We start from the raw sequence: 17,203 nt of genomic DNA, 5'->3' as shown, positions 1-17,203 counted from the left end.
GGCATTACATCTTCCTATGTCCGCTCTTGTTTATTTTTCCTATGGAAGGCTTTCAGCTTTGCCCTCTGACATGCATCTCTATAGGGGTGGACAGTGAGTGTTTGTTCATGTGCAGGTTATGGAGGAGAGTGACTTCTGCTCCAAGAACCTCTGAATTCAGAATCCTTCAGAATTATTCGTGCTAGTCTCTTGTTTTCCTTCATTTGCTTCTCTCCATGATATTTATATTCTATCTTGTATAGGTATTAATTGAAAAGGACTGGATTTCCTTTGGTCATAAGTTTAATCACAGGTAAGAAATATTTTAAAACCTGTTGTAGTGAATGTTTAGGATAAAAAAGATAATCTGTTTCTGAAGTTCTCAATTGAGTGGGGGAAAATAGCCTTGTTTTCAGAGTTTCCTTGTGTACCTTATTCAGGAAGTTAAAATTTTGTTGAATATGTGTATCACAGATAAAGAAGTTCTAACTCGAGAACGGTTGATATTTACTGAGCAGAACTAATATTAAGTTCTTCCAGAAGAGACAGAAGCTTGTTCATTCATCGACCTAGAAAGGATGGACTCTCCCTTCCTTCCACACACATTTGATTTACTAAATTGTTCCAGTTTTGAAGTGCAAACATTCATTTTAAGCTGCATGTTGTGAAATGCCCGTGGAGCAGTTTCTCTTTGATCTTCCACAAGGGGAGTTAAATTGGGCTTATCCTGCGGCATTTGTGTCCCAGGCGTCTCTGGAGAGCTAATGTAGGACAGTGGCCCAGGCTTTGAGCCCAACAGATCCAGCCTCAAATCCAGGCTGTGGCATTTACTGTGTGGCCTTGGGCATCTGTCCTCTCTGAGCATTCGCCTCCTGTCTGTTTAACGGGGAGACCCTCCCTAATCCACGGGGTTATAGCAAGGCTTTTAAAACCGTATATGTGAACAGCCCAGCTCCTTGCCTACTAGCCCATCTACTGGGCTTTCAGTAAACAGAAGCTACTGGCCTCATTTGGTTAGTGTGGATGGTAATGTCTGACGGGTGTTCTGGTGTCTCTGATCCCTGAGTGTTACGTGTTGTAGCTGGTATGGTCTCGTCTTTTAGAGGTAAAATTTAAATTTAGGCAGCATGCTGATAATAATTTAGAGATTGTGATATACATTTTTGATTGTCTGAATGTTTTCCTAATATAAATTCTCAATTTATGGAACTGCCCATATTTATTTTTGTAAGTTTTTGCATTTAGCATTAGTTGAGCATTTATTATGTGGTTTTCTGGAATTCTATTTTTATAATTAATAGTCTTCCCCGGAAAGCACAGTGATTCGATTTTACAAATGAGAAAATTAAAGCCCCCAAACAATTAAGTAACCTTACGATCAATTGTTATTTTCAATTTTGGGGGTTCCACCGACTGTCTGATAGGCACTTAGGATCTCTGAGGTAGAGGATCTGTGGCAGAAAGAATATAGAAATGGCTAATGTGTCTTGTGAGGAAAGAACATATTGGGCAGCCCCTTTTTAAAGCGACCAAAGGTGAGTGGAACTAAACCTTTTGAGACGTTTCCAGGCAGTTTCTAATGTTTCCACCCTGGAAAAAACTACTAAACCGATCGTTATTCTGTATTTGATGGCACCCAAATCACCCTTCTGGATTCTTTCTGAAATTCACATAATAGTGTAAAGGACGAGGCAGTCTTCGTTTAAAAATCAGTACAAACATGAGGGAGGAGATTCCTGATGTACTCTTGAGAACAGTGATACGAGAGATATAAAGGTATATGGGAATCTGGTCACGTGGAAATAAATTGACAAGTTTTAACACTGGTCTAGAAATGGAAATATCCCTAGAAACTTGGGCAACCAGTTTTTTTAAAGCTGTCTCTCTTCCTCTTTTCTTCCCAACAAAACCATGCAAAAACGAAAAACTCTGAAGTTGCTTAGGCATTTCTTCCCATTCTCCCCTGGTCACTAATTAAAGTGGAAGATTTATTTCAGAAGTTCTGATGTACTTCGCACGTTTGAATGTAAGGTTGCTCCCTCCATGGAAAGACTCCTTGAATGCACTAACACTTTTCTTTTGTAATTATAACGTCAACATGTCCCTTCTCTGCCCAGACCTTCACTACAAAGTTTCTTTTGACATTAGAATTTAAGAAGTTAAATCCACTTCTTCTGCATTCCAGGTTTATAAGATAAGATGTTTAGGAACTAGGGTTGCTTCTATGATTGTTTTTGCATTTATAGGTTTCGAGTTAAAAAAAACAAACAAAAAAAGAAACCCCAAAAAACCCTGCCGTAACGTCTCTCATGCTTTGTTTTACAGATATGGCAACCTAGATGGTGATCCCAAAGAAATCTCTCCAGTTATTGACCAGTTCATTGAGTGCGTCTGGCAGTTAATGGAACAATTTCCCTGTGCCTTTGAATTTAATGAGAGGTTTTTGATTCATATTCAACACCACATCTATTCCTGCCAGTTTGGAAACTTCCTATGTAACAGCCAGAAGGAGAGACAAGAACTCAAGTAAGTGTTTCAGTGTTTAATTTTTATCGAAAGAGTTTGTGACTGAGAATTTCAATGGCCTTCCACAGTTTTGAAGACTGTTTTACCCACACATCTATACTGACAGAGTAAAGTTATTTTCTTTTTCCTGACGTCACTTTAACAGTTTAATGCCATCAGCTGACAAAGATAGGTACAAGTCCATTTTGCCCAGTTCCTGCCTAGCGTCCACAGACAGGTAGGTAGACTTCACGTACTGATAATGGAAAGGAAGCTTCTTGGAGCCAGAGAAAGCAATTTTTGCACTTAAAAGGAAAGAGTTAGACATCTTTGGCCGATATACTGTCATAAGAATTACAAGTACAGTAGTCCCCCTTATCCATGGTTTCGATTTCCATAATTTCAGTTATCCAAGGTCAACTGTGGTCCGAAAATATTAAATGGAAAATTCCAGAAAAAAACCGATTCATAAGTTTTAAATTGTGAGCCATTCTGAGTAGCACAATGAAATCTTGTGCTGCCCCTCTCCATCCTGCCTGGGACCACCTGTTACTTAGTAGCTGTCTCGGTTATCTGATTAACTGTCGAGGTCTCGGTTATCTGATTGACTATCGAGGTTAACACAGTGCTTGTGTTCAAGTAACCCCTATCTTACTTAATAATGGCCCCAAAGTTCAAGAGTAGTGATGCTGGCATTTTGGATATTCTTATTATGCCTAATTTATAAATGAAACTGTATCATAGGTGTGTATGTATAGGAAAACACAGTATACACAGGGCTCAGTACTGTCCACAGTTTCAGGCATCCACTGGGGGTCTTGGAACATATATCCCATGGATAAAGGTGGACTACTGTATAACTGGGAAAGTAAATTAGAAACTCAGGTCACTCTCTTATTCAGATTAAAACTGGATTGCTTTTATTGAGAGGGAAAAAGTAGATGAAATGTGGACGTTTTATAAAGTCAAAAACGTAACACAAAGTGACTTAAGAGCTGCAAATCAAAGAACATTTTTGAAATTTTTATAAAATAAAATGACTTTAAGTGTGGTATATATAATATCGGATTTAATTTTGGAAATGATCAGTTCAAATAAAAGACTCTACTAGTTTATAGAGGCTGAATGGAAAGAAAATGACTTTTTCCAGTAGGTACTAGTTGATATTTTCTCCAAGGAACTTTAATTCCAATAAATCGTAATGATTTAAAAGTAGCCGAGTACATCCTTTAAGCTCACCTGTTTTCCTAGGTAGTTTTGTGATTTGTTGGGCCAGATTAGCAAAAGGGACAAATGTCATAGGAATTCAGTGAGGATTAAATGAGAGAAAATATGTGAAGCATTTAAATAGTACCTGGCAAATAATAAAAATCCAACGACTATTTGGGGGAAAATTCTTGTGGTTTTATTTTACACTCACTCAGAGGGGTCAAGCATCTTGCTGAGGCCAGTACGGACAGCAGAGGAGTCGAGACTGTTACAGAGCTCTCCTGCTGCACCATGAAGACACAGGTTGCAAATTTCCCTGCTAGAGAACAGGGACACCTGATGTTCAGATAACAGTTTTTGATCCCTTTCCAGCTTTAATATTACATGTCTACTATTTGTAAGAATGAAGATAAGCTATATTCAAGGCTTATTTTCTTTTTAACAGAATTCAAGAAAGAACATACTCTTTATGGGCTCACCTGTGGAAGAATCGGGGTGACTACCTGAACCCTCTATTTAGAGATGATCCCAGTCAGACCCAGGGAACCCTCCATCTCCCCACGACACCATGCAACTTCATGTACAAGTATGTAAACCTCTAGGACTTTAACAAGTATGGCTATGAACTTAGATTCTGGCATTTTTTACCATTTGGAAGTTGAAGTGTATGAGCTTCAAGGCTTTTTTGGATGCAAACACACTGAAGGAAGATGCTTAAATATCTCATCTGGCATTTTTGCCAATGTCTCCTCTCTTTCTCTCTCTTTTCCCCCCTAAATGTGGAATTCTCTTTAGAAGTCAATGTTTTGTAGTAATGATATCCTAAAAATGTAAGTTCCAGTCTGTTTAAAAGTGAAGGAGGGAGGGAGGGAGAGAGGACTTTAGAAGTTAAATGTGGAATCACAGGTTTAGGTAGTGATCATGACACAGCTTACCTTCAGAAATACTGTGGCTTTGGTTCCCGACCACTGCGAGAGAGTGAATACCACAATAACGAGTCACATCAATTTTTTAGTTTCCCAGTGCATATAAAAGTTATGTTTACACTATACGGTAGTCTATTAAGTGTGCAACAGCATTACGTCTAAAAAACAATGTAACCGTGTTATATACCTTAATTTAAAAACACTTTATTGCTAAAAAATGCTAACCATCATCTGAGCCTTCAGTGAGGAGTAGTAGTAACATCAAAGATCACTGATCACCATAGCAAAGAAAATAATACTGAAAAGTCTTGAAATATTCTGAGAATTACCCAGATGTGACACAGAGACACAAAATGAGCAAATGCGGTTAGAGAAATTGTGCTGATAGACTTGCTTGGCACAAGGTTGCCACAAACCTCCAATTTGTAAAAAAACGCCATCTCCACAAAGCACAGTAAAGCAAAGTGCACCTGTATGCTCATTTGCATTCCAGTATGCTTTACTGTGTAGGATAAAAAAGGGAGGATTTACTGTAAATCTAAATTTTTGGTGGTTGTGATTAAAAACAAGCGAAAACCCTCAAATTTAAAAGACTCCCTTTGTGGCTGAAAGATTCTGCATGTTAATACAAACACTCATTTTCCAAGTTGACTTCCAAACTAAGAGCCATTTTCTTAAGCCCAAAAAAGAAAGAAAATGGTAACATGTACTACCTTCAGTCTGTTTTAGAAAAATATGTTATGTGCCTACGAATTCAGTACCATCTGTACAAGTAGACTTCATGAATTTATTCTCCCCGAAAGAAGTCTACTGATTCAAGAAAATGAAAACATCAACATGAAGTTATCACCTTAGTAAAGGGGCTTTTTTGAGCCTGTGCTTTGCATTTGGTTATTATTAGGACGGTGGGACTGTGGGTTGCAAGGTTCCTTAGAAGACTCGAGGATGTGGATATACAGATTGTGACCTGGTGTTTCATGAAGCGCTGCTGTCCTCTCTAGATTTTGGAGTGGAATGTATAACCGCTTTGAAAAGGGACTGCAGCCCCGACAGTCGGTCACAGATTACCTTATGGCTGTGAAGGAGGAAACCCAGCAGCTGGAGGAAGAACTCGAGGCCCTAGAAGAAGTAAGACACACTTGCTCTTGTTAACCGTATTTTGTGATGATCACTGCTCTGGGAAAGCCTCTCATGACTCGGGATGTGTGAAATGTAGCAACAGAGCCATTTCACATTTTTAGCTGGTGGGTAACAGGAAACACAGCCCCCAAAGGTGAGCACTTACCTATAGGCACTTGATACGTTTCAGACATCTGGCTTGGCTCGCTTCCTTGGTTTGCTTCGGGGATGATGAAAATATTAGGGAACTAGATGGTAGTGAATGGTTGTGTACCCTTGTGAATATACTAAAAAACCACTGAACTGTACACTTTAAGAGGGTGAGCTACTTATATCTTAATTTAAAAAACTAGATAATGAACACCTCACTCCTAATTTTAAAAAAATGTATTTTGAGTTCACAGGATGAAAATCATTATGTAAAACCAGATAGATACAGAAAGAAGGATGCCAGGTGCTCTACCTATGCTACGTTTTCTGCATTTTATAGAAAACCTGTGCTAAGGCAGTGCCATCCTTACGTTAGAGATGAAGAAAGCAAGCCTCACAGAATCTAATTATTTTGTCCAAAGTCATGAAGTCTAGTTTTCAACCCATGTCTGTCTAAATCCCATGTTCTTAACATTATACCCAGCTGGAAGGTAATGAATACCTTTAGGCATGCATATAAAAAAAAGATACATGATTTATGATCGTTCCCTGAAATTGTTGTTTCTTTTTTAGAGGCTGGAAAAGATTCAGAAAGTCCAGTTAAATCGCACTCAAGTGAAGAGTAAGCAAAGTGAACCCAGCAGACACTCAGGGTTTTCTACCTCAGACAACAGCACAGCCAACACTCCCCAGGATTACAGCGGGAATATGAAATCATTTCCATCCAGGAGCCCTTCACAGGGCGATGAAGATTCTGCTTTGATTCTAACCCAAGACAATTTGAAAAGCTCAGACCCAGATCTGTCAGCCAACAGTGACCAAGAGTCTGGGGTGGAGGATCTGAGCTGCCGCTCCCCCAGCGGCGGGGAATGTGTGCCGAGTGAGGACAGCGGCAAGGACCGGGATTCGGACGAGGCCGTGTTTCTCACGGCCTGAAGGTCCCCCGTGGGGGGACACACAGAAACACGTTCCAGAAATAAGGGAACAGTGCAATTTCAAATGACAAAGTAGCCCAACAAATGATACAGGTCCTTGAGAATTATAAAATGTAGCAGTGAAAAGAAAAAAGCCCAACTTTTAGTTCCTTCAGGTGTTGAAGAACAGGAAGTAGCCATTTCTTTTATCAAACAAGTATAAGGAAAATGATTCCCCATTTTGAAAATCATTCTAGACTGTGGAAGAAGTTTCATTCACTACAGAGCAATGACCTCTCCCATCACCTGAGGTTATCAATGCAAATCTTCCTTGATAGCCTGCAGCTGGTCAGAAAGTGCCCTGACCTCTTCACACTTATCACTTCAGTCTTTCCCCTTATTTCACTTCCAGATGCATATTCTGTTTCCTGAAATATTTTGTTACCTTCCTTCCTGACTCTGTTATCAGTATTTCTAATAATGGAACACATTATGGCTAATAGACATATTTCTGTAACTGATGAGCTCTGTAACTGCTCTTAAGCTTATCATTCAGGTTTATTGTTCACTTTAACTTTCTCTTAGGTAATATATTTTAAATCGTTATAATAATTTCGTTGCCTTTTCCTGGAATTTCATATTGCTCCTTATTTAAAAAACGCTAAGACTTACAACACACTTTTCTCTAACACCAGTGTACCACCTAATAAAGTAGAAACAACATTTACTCTCTGGTTCTTAAATATGAATTTGGATCATATTAACTTCTTTTTTAATAACAACCTTTTATTACTACTCCAGAGGCCACATCACCAGGACAGGGTGGGTCAACCACCAGCCTGATCCCTGAAGTATGACTGACTGTATAAAGTCACAGGGCACCATTTCAATGAGAGAAGATGTCACGTAAGAACTAGAGAATTTGGTTTTCATGTCTGTTTACCACGTGGAGTAAGTTCTGTCATTTGTTGCCTTAGGAACTGTGTGACTGGTTAGTATTGTTTGATCGAGTTCTGCCTGCAGAGCCCACACAGCTGTCTCAGCCAGCAGCCCCGTTCATCAACAGAGTCCGGTCGGTCGGTGGTGCAGTCTGACCAGAGAACGCAACAAGGCGCCGGTTTGCCTAGCTTGGGCTCCCGAGGGGACGTGCTGCTGGCCCTGGAGTCCAGTCTGCCCACGCCCAGGCAGAAGAGCTGAGCCATGGCGCCTCTGCTGTAGACTGTGGCTCCTGGCCCCTACTGACCAGAAAGCCTGTTCAGGAAGATTTGGGAGCTGCCTGAAATGGGCCTTCTCAGTCCTCCCCCGGCCGGAGACAGAGAGCCCCACCCGATAGGGAGGGGTGGTGAGAACACCTGGAAGCTGCATATCCCAGCAGCGCTTGAGCTGAGAAGCGGGTGGGCAGAGCTGACTGCCCTGAGAGCAAAGCCAGTGGCCCTGTTTGGCCAGGGAACCTGGGGCACAGGTTGACTTGAGACCACGAACAAACAGCGTTAGTGACCTTCGAGCTGCTTCTCCCACGGTGCCTGAGCAGGGAAACTCATCTGTAGCCCCACTTATTGCTGAAAACATGCATCAGCCTGCCTGACCAGGGAGCTTTACCAGAACACACGGGAAACTGCATAACCCATCCAACAGCCCCGTTTATAGTGGCAGTTGAACAGAGAGCACAGCCTGTGACTTTCCCTGTCTGCAGAGCAAGACTGGTGGCCTGCACCTTCAGTGCACACTCCTGCCTGATTCAGGTTCCCAGACAATGAGCTGTGCAGGCCTTGTGTCCCATCCTGCTGCACCACCAGGGCAGGGAAGCTAATTTCATAGCCCCACCTAATGCTGAGTATAGTATCCAGTCTCAACTGTCTAGTAACATCACAGAATCCAAGCAACCACGAAGCCCATCCTACAGCCTCACTTGGGTGGGAGGGGAACCAAGCCAGCAGTCCTACCAGGCTATCTCAGCCAATGACCGTTGCCTCCCCCTCAGTGCTCAAACAGATGCCCTGCCCCAAAATAGATCACCTAAGTACATAAAGCAAAAACTGGCAGAGCTAAAAGGAGAAATAAAAGCAATAAAATAATAGTTGGGGACTTTAATACCCCACTCTAGACAATGGGTAGATCATCCAGGGAGAGAATCAATAAGGAAATAGCAAATTCGAACCACACTATATACCAAATGTACTAACAGACCTATACAGAACATTCTGTTCATCAACGGCAGAATACACATTCTTAAATGGACATGAACATTTTCTAGGATACACCATGTTAGGCCACAGAACAAGCCAGTATATTCAAGAAGACTGAAATCATACCAGGTATCTTCTCTGACCACAATGGTATGAAACTAGAAATCAATAACAAGAGGAAAACTGGAAAAGTCACAAACATACGGAATGAAAACTCTCGTGAACAACCAATGGATCAAAGAAGAAATTAAAGGGGATAGAGTATCTTGAGACGAATGAAAATGGAAACACAACAAAACAAAACTTATGGGATGCATCAAAAGCAATTCTAAGAGGGAAGTTCACAGCAATAAATGCCTACATTAAGCAGCAAGAAAGATCCCATATAAACATCCTAACTCTACGCCTTAGGGAACTAGAAAAAGAAGAGCTGAGCCTAAAGTTAGCAGAAGGAAATAGCAAAGATTAGAGCAGAAATAAATAAGAGAATACGAAAACAACAGAAAAGATTAACCAAACTAAGACTTGGTCCTTTGAAAAGGTAAACCAAGGAAAAAAGAAAGGACCCAAATCAACAAAATTGTAAATGAAAAAGGAGACATTACAACTGATAGCACAGAAATAAAGAATTGTAAGAGGCTACTATGAAAAACTATATGCCAACAAACTGGACACCCTAGAAGAAATGCAAAATTCTTAGAAACATACTATCAAGAGTGAATCAGGACAAAATAGAAAGTCTGAATAGACCAATTATAGTAAAGAGATTGAATTAGTAATCAAAAATCTCTCACGGAGGAAAAGCCCAGGACCAGAGGGCGTTAACTGGTGAATTTCACAAAACATCTTAAAAATTAATGCCAATCTTTCCCAAAAAATTGAAGAGGAGGGAACACTCCCAAAACTCATTTTATGAGGCCAGCATCACTGATAGCAAAGCTGGAAAAGAACATTACCAAAAAAGGAAACTACAGACCAATATCCCTGATGAATAGAGATGTAAAAATTTGCAATAAAATACTAGCAAATTGAAATCAGCAGCACATTAAAAGGATCATTCACCATGATCAACTGGGATTTATACCTGGCATGCAAGGATGGTTCAACATACACAAATCAATGTGATAAATCATATTAATCAAATGAAGGAAAAAAATATCTGATTAGATGCAGAAAAAGCATTTGACAAAGTTCAACATTCATTCATGATAAAAACTCTCAACAAATTAGGTATACAAGGAATATACTTCAACATAATAAAGGCCACAAGGGATAAGCCCACAGCTAATATCATACTCACTGTTGAAAAGGCTGAAAGCTTTTCCACTAATTTCAAGAACAAGATAAGGGTGCCCACTCTGACCACTTCTACTCAACAAAGTAGACCACAAAGTAGACCAAAGTAGAAGGAAAAGAAACAAAAGATATCAGAATTGGAAAGGAAGAAGTAAAACTGTCTCTGTATGTAGATGACATGTTTTTATACATAGAAAATTCTAAAGGCTCCACGAAAAAATTCTGTTACATCTAATTAACAAATTCAGTAAAGTTGTAGGATACAAAAGTAACGTAAAAAGTCAATGGCATTTCTATATACTAATAATGAAATTATCTGAAAAAGAAATAAAATGATCCCATTTACAAGAGCATCAAAAACAATAAAATACTTAGGAATAAACCTAACCAAGGAGGTGAAACATCTCTACTCTGAAAACTACAAGACACTGATGAAAGAAATCAAAGACACAAATAAATGGAAAGGCATCCTGTGTTCTTGGATTGGAAGAATATTGTTAAAATGATCATACTACCAAAAGCCATTTATACATTCAGTGCAATTCCCATCAAGATTCCAGTAGCATTTTTTAAAGTAGTAAAAACAATCCTAAAATTTATATGGAACCACAAAAGACACGGAATAACCAAAGCAATACTGAGAAAGGAGAACAAAGCGGGAGGCATCACAATTCCCGATTTCAAGCTATCCTATAAAGCTATAGTAATCAAAACAGTATGGTACTGGTATAAAAACAAATAGATCAATGGAACAAAATTATGAGCCCAGAAATGAACCCAAGCATATATGGTCAACTAATATTTGACAAGGGAACCAAGAATACTCAGTGGAGAAAAGATGGTCTCTTCCATAAATGGTGCTGCAAAAATTGGATAGTCATATGTAAAAGAATGAAACGACCACTATCTTATACCACTCCCCAAAATGAACTCAAAATGATTAAGACCTAAATGTACAACCTGAAACCATGAAACTCCTAGAAGAAAACAGAAAAAAGGCTCACTGGAATGTGTCCCGGCAGTGATTTTTGGATATGACATCTAAAGCACAAGCAACAAAATAAATAAGTAGAACTACATCACACTAAAAAGCTTCTGCACAGCCAAAGAATAATCGACAAAGTGAAAAGACAACATATGGAATGGAAAAACATATTTGCAAACCATATATCTGACAAGGGGATAATATTCAAACTATATAAAAAACTCATACAATTCTACAGCAAAAAAAAAAAAATCCAATTAAAAAATGGGTAAAAGACTTGAGTAGACATTTTTCTCAAAGAAGATATATAAAAGGGTCAAAGGTATATGGAAAGTGCTCAGCATCACTGGTCATTAGGGAAATGCAAATCAAAACCAAACCATAATGAGATATCACCTCACATCTGGTAGGATGGCCAACATCAAAAAGACAAGCAATACGAAATGCTGGTGATAATGTGAATTTAAGAGAACTCTTGTGTACTGTTAATGGGATCATAAACTGGTACAGCTACTATGGAAAACAGTATGGAGGACCCTCAAAAAATTAAAAATAGGACTACCATATGATCCAGAAATTCTACTTGTGGGAATACAAAGGAAATGAAAACACTAATTCGAAAAGGTAACCTGTACCCTTTCATGTTCATAGCAGCATTATTTAAAATAGCCAAGACATGGAAACAACCTAACTGTCCACCAGCAGATGAATGAATAAAGAAGCACACACACCATGGAATAGTATTCAGACATAAAAAATGAGGAAATTCTGCCTTTTGCGACAATGTGAATGGGCCTTGAGGGCATTATGCTAAGTCAAAGAAAAACAAATACTGTATGATTTCACTTATATGTGTAATCTAAAACAAACAAACGAACAAACCAAAGTTAGAGAAAAAGAGATCAGATTTGTGGTTAACCTGAGGTGGAGGTGGGGTTGGGGAATTGGAGAAAGGTGGTCAAAAGGTACAAACTTTCTGTAGCAGGGAATACCTTGTTAATGATACTTAGGATAAGTTGTAATAGCTTTTGCATTTTTATAACATAACTCACTTCATACCACTCTTGTAGTTGATTATTAACTCTTAGAAACTTCTTTGCCTCGTGTTGAGGATGAGACTTTAATTTCTTCCATTTGGCAGTATACATCTACAAAAATAAATAACAAATTAAAAAAAAAACACAGTAACTATACCAAACAGAATTATGCATTTATTTTGAAAAGCAAATACTATAAATCTTTGATATTTTAAAATTTAGTTCTTTAATGTGATGATTTCCACATCAGACACAAAATTTTTTTTCAGCCCCACACCAAATATTTTACAAAACATAATTTAGACTACTTAAAAGTTAACCTAACACTGAAATTTATTTTAAAAAGGTTAGCTTTATTGCTTATTAAAACTTTATTGTGCTGGACAGAGCCTTAAAAGAGCATGGCCAATCCAACAAGGCTAAAATCTCTAACAGTATATTCTCATTTTAAATCAAACATCAAGGAACTGTTTTATTTAGAGCAGTTGGTTTAAACCAATGTAAAACTGACTCAAGACAGATTACTTCCCAACTAGTAATATTTAGAGCTCAAGTGATTTATTATTGATTTTCTGGAAAATTTAATAATATGAAGTAGGTAAGCATTTTGATCATGACTCAGCAGTCAACAAAGGAACTTTTTTAGAATAAAGGAAGGTGAAGAGAAGGGAAAACCTGGCATAGGTTTTTATTCTTTAAGAGCACATGATTACTTTCTTTCCCTAAAAATGAATCTGAGCTGTCCTTCAATTTAAGCACATACGAATTATGATCAGACTTACCTGTCAATCTCTATTTCAATATAAATTTCCTAGTCTAGAATTATTCCTAGAAAATCTTCCAACTTTGAAACATTATGTTTAGCATGTATCGCATTTTAGAAAACTCTTCTATTTTTGAGATGTTAGCCTTTAAATTTCTACCCATAACAAACCCCTACTCTGAATAATAACTCCTAAGCTTTTCTGTACTATTGTGACGTCCATCTAGTCTTCTATTATGTGTTAAAGTAAAATCAGAATCTCTGCTTTGGCAGGCTTTTTTTTCTTCCTCTGGCACTGTTTCTCCAATATAGCCAATTTTAAGAAGAAAATAATATATCCATAAGATTAAAGAAAAGCCACTAAAATTTTTATTGTAGTAACAGAACCAAAATTCATACATATTCAAATGCAGACTATTGTCCATCCTGGATGACTTATATGACCTATTATCTGAACTGATTTGTCGGTTAAATGTAGGTAAAGATGATCAGACTCCTCTTATTAATGACTGGGTTGTAAGGAGGTTATCTAAAAAATTAATTTTAAAAGGAGAAACCAAGGTATGTTAACTGGTACAGAATGAAACTGGGATCGTTCAATTTTAAAGAATAAAAAACATTGAGATGAATTACTTATGCGATTATGTAGAAGAGATCTACTATATAAGAAAATGACTTTTTTTCTTTTTTTGGTGGAGGAAAAGGTAGATAAGTACCTAAACACCTAGACCATGTTTGAGTCATCGTTGTATAGTATTTCCACAGTGCCTCATTCTTGGTAGGGGCTTAATAAAATTAGATCAAATGAATTAATGGCTGTGGTCTGCTGGCCTCTTGTTCTGGGCTCGGCCTGGTTTCTCAGAAAGCTTCCTGATTGTTTGCAGAAGATCGGGACTACCGTGTCCTCCACTGTGGTGACTGCTGGGAAAGCTGAAGCTTCTGTGACCACTACAGTAAGGAAAGGTTCCTGAATACCCAGACGACTGCCACAAATTTGAAACACTTACCTCAGTTATCTCGTCTACACATCCATAATAATAATACCTTCCTCATCTGGTCATTTTGAAGATTAAATGGCATGCCCTTAGCACAGTACCAGGAAGACAGGTGATTAAAAAAAGTTAATTTCTTTACCCAAATTATATCTTTATAGTCCGTGTGAATACTTGCCCTTCCACATACATAGACTAAGTATTATTCAAGTCTAAGAAAATTTTGTTTTTCCTAAAGTGCTATTGCTAAAACATGTATAGAAAGAAGAATAAAGAAAAGAAAAAAACTGTACCATATGCTGGTGTTTGGAATGGCAATCATACTGTGATGAAGTTTAAATTAAAATTGTCATTAGGTTGTTCTGTGATCTGGATACTCTACCAAGCCTCAGATATCTAGTTCAAGATTTTCTACTTAATTAGCTTTCACAGCTACCCATAAAATATATTCATTCTGTAACGTAGTATAAAAGCAAACTGTTTAACACAGTACAAGTTAAAGCGAAAATCCAATTAAATTTATTAAAAACTAGACTGCCTAAAAATTATTAATTTTATTTATTATTAAAGCTTTTCTGTTATGAAAAGCTAACACAGTAAAGGTCAGAAAAATTCACTGACTTTTGTGTGTTTAAATTTACTATTTATTAACAAAAATATTGTTTTAAACTTCAACATGAGGAACTTAGAGAGCATATCCTTATCTAACCACAAACCCAGCAGGTACTTATACTTACAAAGTTAGCATGAGGCAACTCCCTGGTGGTCCAGTGGTTAGGACTCTGCGCTTTCACTGCTGAGGATGTGGGTTCAATCCCTGATTGGGGAACTAAGATCCTGCAAGCCACGTGGTGTGGCCAAAAAAAAAAAAAAAAAAAAGAGTTACTATTAAAGTTTATGTTGGACTATTTTAAATGAAACAGTTTTTTCTATTAGGTAAAATATTTATTTACCTGTATTGCCTCTTAAGTGCAACTTTAATTTTAAAAATAAGACAATAAGTAAAAAACGCTGGTTTACTCTTTTAATTTATTGTATGAATTAAAAGTTACTTCCTTGAGACGGCACATTGGCAGGTTTGGTGTTTCCTGACACTGTGAATATTTAAAAACAAATTATTTCTGAAAGTTTTATCATACAGAAAGAAACAGGAAGAATAACAGTTTTTCTACAGTTGAAATGGTAATTTTTCAAAAAAGGTTGAGGAAAAAATCGAAACCATTCTTGATAAAGCAATGAGGCAGTTTCAAATTAAATTACAAATTTAAATGAAGTAATTTTATAAAATATTGAAACTAGCTAAAATTACATGCATAGGTATTTAATCAATAGTAAGAGAGGAACAGCAGTGGAACTTAAATATGATAGGATTTATCAACAACAAATAAACATTTTTAGTGCAAATAGTGCAGAAAAATTTCTCAAAGCAAAGATCATAGCAATCATTCTAATCTGTACAAAATCAGTCTCAGTTCTGTATACAATCTATATAGTATATCTATGAATTCAGCCACTGTAATGAAATGCCAATTTGCAAATCATAAATATAAATGTGCTTAGTCTTGTGTCCCATTCCTCTCTTGGCAGTTCATGTTTTCAGGAAAATCTGAAAAGAAAAGAAAATCAAAACCTAAGATTTAATTTAAGATGATAAATGAAGATTTACCTATAAGAAGATAATCTATGAGGGAAAAGAGGTAGGGAAAGGATTCTAGCATGCTCATGTCAGTAAGCAATTACTCAGTGCGCATTTACTTCTCAACCTTGAGAAATGCATAGTTGATACTAAAAATCAACCCTTACCCTCAGGGATTAACAGGCTGATTTGTAAAATAAAACAATTCAACGTTGCTACTAATGTTAAGGAGAACTAGATTGAGAAAAGGGGCAGAGAGTTTGAATGGGGGTGAGAAATACCTGTCACTTCCCTCCCTGTAGCCTGATCCCTTTTAAGGGAACCTCCCATGCTCCCTTCTCAAAGTCTACTCCTTTAGCCCAGCAGAGCGGGCAGATGAACACAGGACACCAATCTCTAGGTCAGACTGCTGAGGTCAGGATGCACACTGTCTATGCAGGGCCAGTCTCTTTCCCTGAATTTGTGGTGAGACCCTTGTCAGTCTCCACTGGCTGTTTGGACTGTCATGATATGATCAAGCCTGTGGGTAGCAAAGAAAGCTCTCTGAAGAGCAAGTGAGAAAGCACATGGGAGTGAGAGACAGAAAAGAAGAGAGATGCAAAAATGAAAAACAAGCAGTCGTGGGAAGGGTCTAAGAGGAGCTGCTTTGGTTACTGATGGCCTCATGTCGTGTTTTCACTCCCAGGTGACTGAGGTGTACTTTTCTGCATTTTGGCTCTGTTTCCCTGCGTTATCCAGTAACACAAGCTTTTAAAGTTGTTGAGGTGGGAGCTAGTCTTTGCCACCAGATCATTCCTAAAACAAGACAGATGGAGAGGAAAACAGAAGAGTGTCCTGAGATCAGGTGAGAGCATGAACAAAGATATGGTGGTAGAAAAAACAACATGACATGAGAGAACATAAGGGGAAAATGGAAAATTAAAATGGATGATCTAAAATATAAGCGAGAGAAATTTAGCATTTCTCATCCCTAGGGGTTCACTGCAGGTCCTGGAGCAGAGAACTGTTATCACAGAGTGGTATTTTAGGAAGATCATTCTGTCAGTGCTGAGCAGGAAGGAGAAACCCTAAAGTCAGAGGACTGGTCAGAAAGTTATTGGAATAATCCTGATGTGAGATGGAAAAGAGACAGAGCAGAAATTCATTTTAAAGGAAGAAATGACAAAAGAGACTACTGAGAAATATGTCAACTAATATGGTATACTCCCCACACCAGCTGAGAGAAAGGAACTAATTACAGTTTAAACTCTACATAAGTAGCTATCAAATACTGAAAAAAAATTCATTTAAGCCAATATCATACTGAGAAAATATGCAAACAATTTCTACTGGTTATATGCTTAGGTATAAAACATTATGCTTAATATATTCTACATGTTATATAGCACAATAGCTATAACGACAGTATTATGCTTAAAGCTGGCTGAACAAACACTAGTAAGAACACTTCATTAAAAATAGCCATGCAATAGCCTGAAGACTCAAACCTTCTAGAATACAATTTAC

At 37.8% G+C, this 17,203-nt stretch overlaps 1 protein-coding gene across 1 annotated transcript in view; it reads left to right on the top strand.

Moving 5' to 3' along the window:
- MTMR7 (myotubularin related protein 7) overlaps positions 1–7,529 on the top strand; it is a 94,136-nt gene extending 86,607 nt beyond the window's left edge. Inside the window, exons 10-14 of the mRNA XM_065900067.1 lie at positions 243–292; positions 2,305–2,505; positions 4,139–4,279; positions 5,621–5,747; positions 6,462–7,529. Coding sequence (XP_065756139.1) covers positions 243–292; positions 2,305–2,505; positions 4,139–4,279; positions 5,621–5,747; positions 6,462–6,824 — 882 coding nt within the window. The 3' untranslated portion in view covers positions 6,825–7,529. The remainder of the gene's footprint in view (positions 1–242; positions 293–2,304; positions 2,506–4,138; positions 4,280–5,620; positions 5,748–6,461) is intronic.
- Positions 7,530–17,203: the final 9,674 nt, after the last annotated feature.

The sequence above is a fragment of the Phocoena phocoena genome, chromosome 21 (genome assembly GCF_963924675.1).
Source record: "Phocoena phocoena chromosome 21, mPhoPho1.1, whole genome shotgun sequence".
In the NCBI taxonomy this organism is placed as follows: Eukaryota; Metazoa; Chordata; class Mammalia; order Artiodactyla; family Phocoenidae; genus Phocoena; species Phocoena phocoena.
The sequence above is the reverse complement of the archived record's forward strand: the minus strand, read 5'-3'. Positions and strand labels throughout refer to the sequence as shown.